Source organism: Sinocyclocheilus grahami, unplaced genomic scaffold, assembly GCF_001515645.1.
Source record: "Sinocyclocheilus grahami isolate Dianchi unplaced genomic scaffold, SAMN03320097.WGS_v1.1 scaffold1507.1, whole genome shotgun sequence".
Taxonomy (NCBI): Eukaryota; Metazoa; Chordata; class Actinopteri; order Cypriniformes; family Cyprinidae; genus Sinocyclocheilus; species Sinocyclocheilus grahami.
This window is the reverse complement of record NW_015506686.1, coordinates 187,953-190,871: the sequence shown is the minus strand read 5'-3', so window position 1 is coordinate 190,871 and position 2,919 is coordinate 187,953. Positions and strand designations below refer to the sequence as shown.

Here is a 2,919-nt window from a genome sequence, read left to right as displayed (position 1 = left end):
ACACTCTCACACTCACACACTCTCACTCACACAGACACTCACACTCTCACAGACACTCACACACTCACAGACACACACTCACACATGACACGAGTCTGAACCAATGAGCACGTTACCTTCTCCAGCTGGGGTCAGGGGGTGGAGACAGATACACAGAGTTGCTGTGAGAGCTGTCCATCTGAGGTCAGAGGTCAAGGACATCGACGGCATCATCATGATAACTCCATTCACACACAAACCTGCAGGAGAGATGGCCAGGGAAGGATACTTGTCTCCTGTAGGGTCTGCTGGGAGAGATGAAGCGCCGGTCTCTGTGAACCCGCTCCACCAGACCATGATGCCTCGTGGAGCGACTGGAGTCCAGCGGAGAGTGAAACGAGCCCTGAGAGAGACACACACACACACACGGGTTTACACGAGCCGTAATGAGCTGCTGTGGATGCGTTCTGTCTCACACACACACACACACACACACACACCTGCAGCTCTGAGGCGCTCCTGCCGATCTGGTTGACGTTGGGCAGAGATCCGCCGTAATACGGGCCCTGAGTTCTGGCCAACCGGACCTTCTGCGCCTGAATCTGAAACACAAGACGAGAACTCATTCAAATCCTGCGCACGCGCGACATCCCACAATGCAATGTGCTTGACCTGTCCTTCATTTCCAGTATGACAGGAAGTCATTATCAGCTCTGACATTTACTCGACTCCTTATCTGACTTCCAAAACTTGAGATAGTTTTGTACAATCTTGCAGCGTTTGTGACGTGATGAAAATAGTTAATAATTCATTAAATCATATGTACAAAACAAATGTAAACTAATTCATTTTCAAATAAAAACCATCAAAATAAAACTTACGAAAACTGAATAAAGTCTAAATCAGTTCATCATTTGTAAAAACTCTTCAAAAGAAATCACTTATTATTAAAGGTTATTAAACCATAAAGAGTTTAAATGAATAGAAATCACACAAAAAAAATATTAAAATAAATCATAAAATCTAAATAAATCAAACTTTAAGATTTTTTTTTTAAGTTTTCAAACCATAAAAAAATTAAGTTAGAATGAATTTTAAAAATGTAAAATCAAAATCAATAATTAAAACAAAATAATTAACAAAAAAACTTCTAAAAAGTTGTAAAACATAAAATCTAAATAAATAAACAATTTTACAATGAAAATAAATCAATATAAAACACTAACTAAAAATTAAACCATAAAACTGCTAAATATTAAAACATAATTTTAAAATAAATACCATCAAAATAAAATTCTCAAAAATCTAATGTAAAATAATTTCCTTTAAAAATCATCAAAAATATAAACTATAACTAAAAGTCACAAAAGGTCAAATTTAAATAATTTAAAAACTAAAATTGATAATTTTCAAATTAAAATAATCAAAAATAATGCTAAATTAAAATAAATAATAAAACAAACAAATCACGAAGTAAATATTTAATGATAGGATGCAAGATTAAAACTATTTAATTTAATAATTTAAGTGTTAGTAAGTGGTTTATTTTGATACTTTTCAAATTAAAAATCGAAATAAATATTTAATTAATTAATCAAACAAACAAATCAAAATAACGTACTTGGTAAATATTAATTTAATGATAGGATGCAAAATATTTTAATTTAATAATCTAAGTTTTAGTAAGTGGTTATCAAAATAAAACACTAAAACTTTATCAAATCATAAGATGGCGAATTAAAATTATTTAAAACGTAAAAATCTAAATACAGCTTACTAAAATCCAATTAGATGACGTCAAACAAATCATGTAAATAAATAAAATATTTCATCTTTAACCGAGTGACGTGTGTGCGGAGCTCATGCTGACCGCTTCCGGTCTGAGACTCCGCTGTCGGTGCGCCTCGAATAACATCCGCCGTGCGATTCCAGCGCCTTTAACGTCTTTCGCCGGATTCTAGACGGAGCAGTGTGTGTGTGTGTGTGTGTCCGGTACCCGGGTGGAGCTGAGGTCCATCATGACCTCCTGGAACGCCGCCGTCTCCTCCGCTTGTCTCTGTGTGTGTATCTCACTCACACACACACACACACACACACACACACTCTCTCTCTCTCTCAGCAGCTCTTCTTCTTGGTTTTCTCTGATGCACTGTGGGCTTGCTTTGTGACATGTGGCCAAGTATGGTGACACATACTCGGAATTAGTGCTCTGCATTTAACCCATCCAACTCTAACCATTAGGCCACGACTTCCCCAACTTCTTTGCTCATCTCTTGGTCTTGCAGGGCTTTATAATGATATGATTGGGGGTCACTGAGCTTCAGATGTTTCCAGAATTTAATTTCTCACACTCTCTCTCTCTCACACACACACTCTCTCTCTCTCTCTCTCACACACACACACACTCTCTCTCTCTCTCACACACACACACACACACTCACTCTCTCTCTCTCTCTATCTCTCACACACACTCACTCTCTCTCTCTCTCTCTCTCTGATTACATACAGCAGCAGCAGGAGGTGAGGTTGTCATGGCAACCAGATACACTGCACGCCTATTACGGCTACGCTTCTATTCTGCCGCACTAAACTTAGCAATAAACACGCTGAAAATAATACACGATAAACATGTCTGTCAAATGAGGCTTTTATTAAAGGGGTCCTATTATGCTCTTTTACAAAGTCTTGATTTTGTTTTGGGGGTGTACTAGAACATGCTCTCATGCTCGGTGGTTCGAAAAACACATTATTTTTCACATTAATTTACATTATTAAAAAAACCTCGATTAGTTCCGGCTTTGATGAAGCTCCGCCTTCCGAAAAACTAAATGTGTTGTGATTGGTCAGCTGTCCCAGTGCGTTGTGATTGGCGAACAGCTTAGACGGTGTTTCAGTACTGCCCCGCCCCTTGCTCCGTCTTTCAACAAAAGCTTTTGGCAA

General features: G+C 38.0%; 1 protein-coding gene across 1 annotated transcript in view; it reads right to left on the bottom strand.

The window, feature by feature from the left end:
- Window positions 1–2,919, bottom strand: part of LOC107570791 (CREB-regulated transcription coactivator 2-like) — a gene marked incomplete at its 3' end in the record, with an annotated part of 33,417 nt that overhangs the window by 11,060 nt on the left and 19,438 nt on the right. Inside the window, exons 3-6 of the mRNA XM_016257048.1 lie at window positions 1,976–2,051; window positions 480–581; window positions 269–382; window positions 117–178 (exon numbers count right to left, since the gene is read on the bottom strand). Coding sequence (XP_016112534.1) covers window positions 117–178; window positions 269–382; window positions 480–581; window positions 1,976–1,999 — 302 coding nt within the window. The remainder of the gene's footprint in view (window positions 1–116; window positions 179–268; window positions 383–479; window positions 582–1,975; window positions 2,052–2,919) is intronic.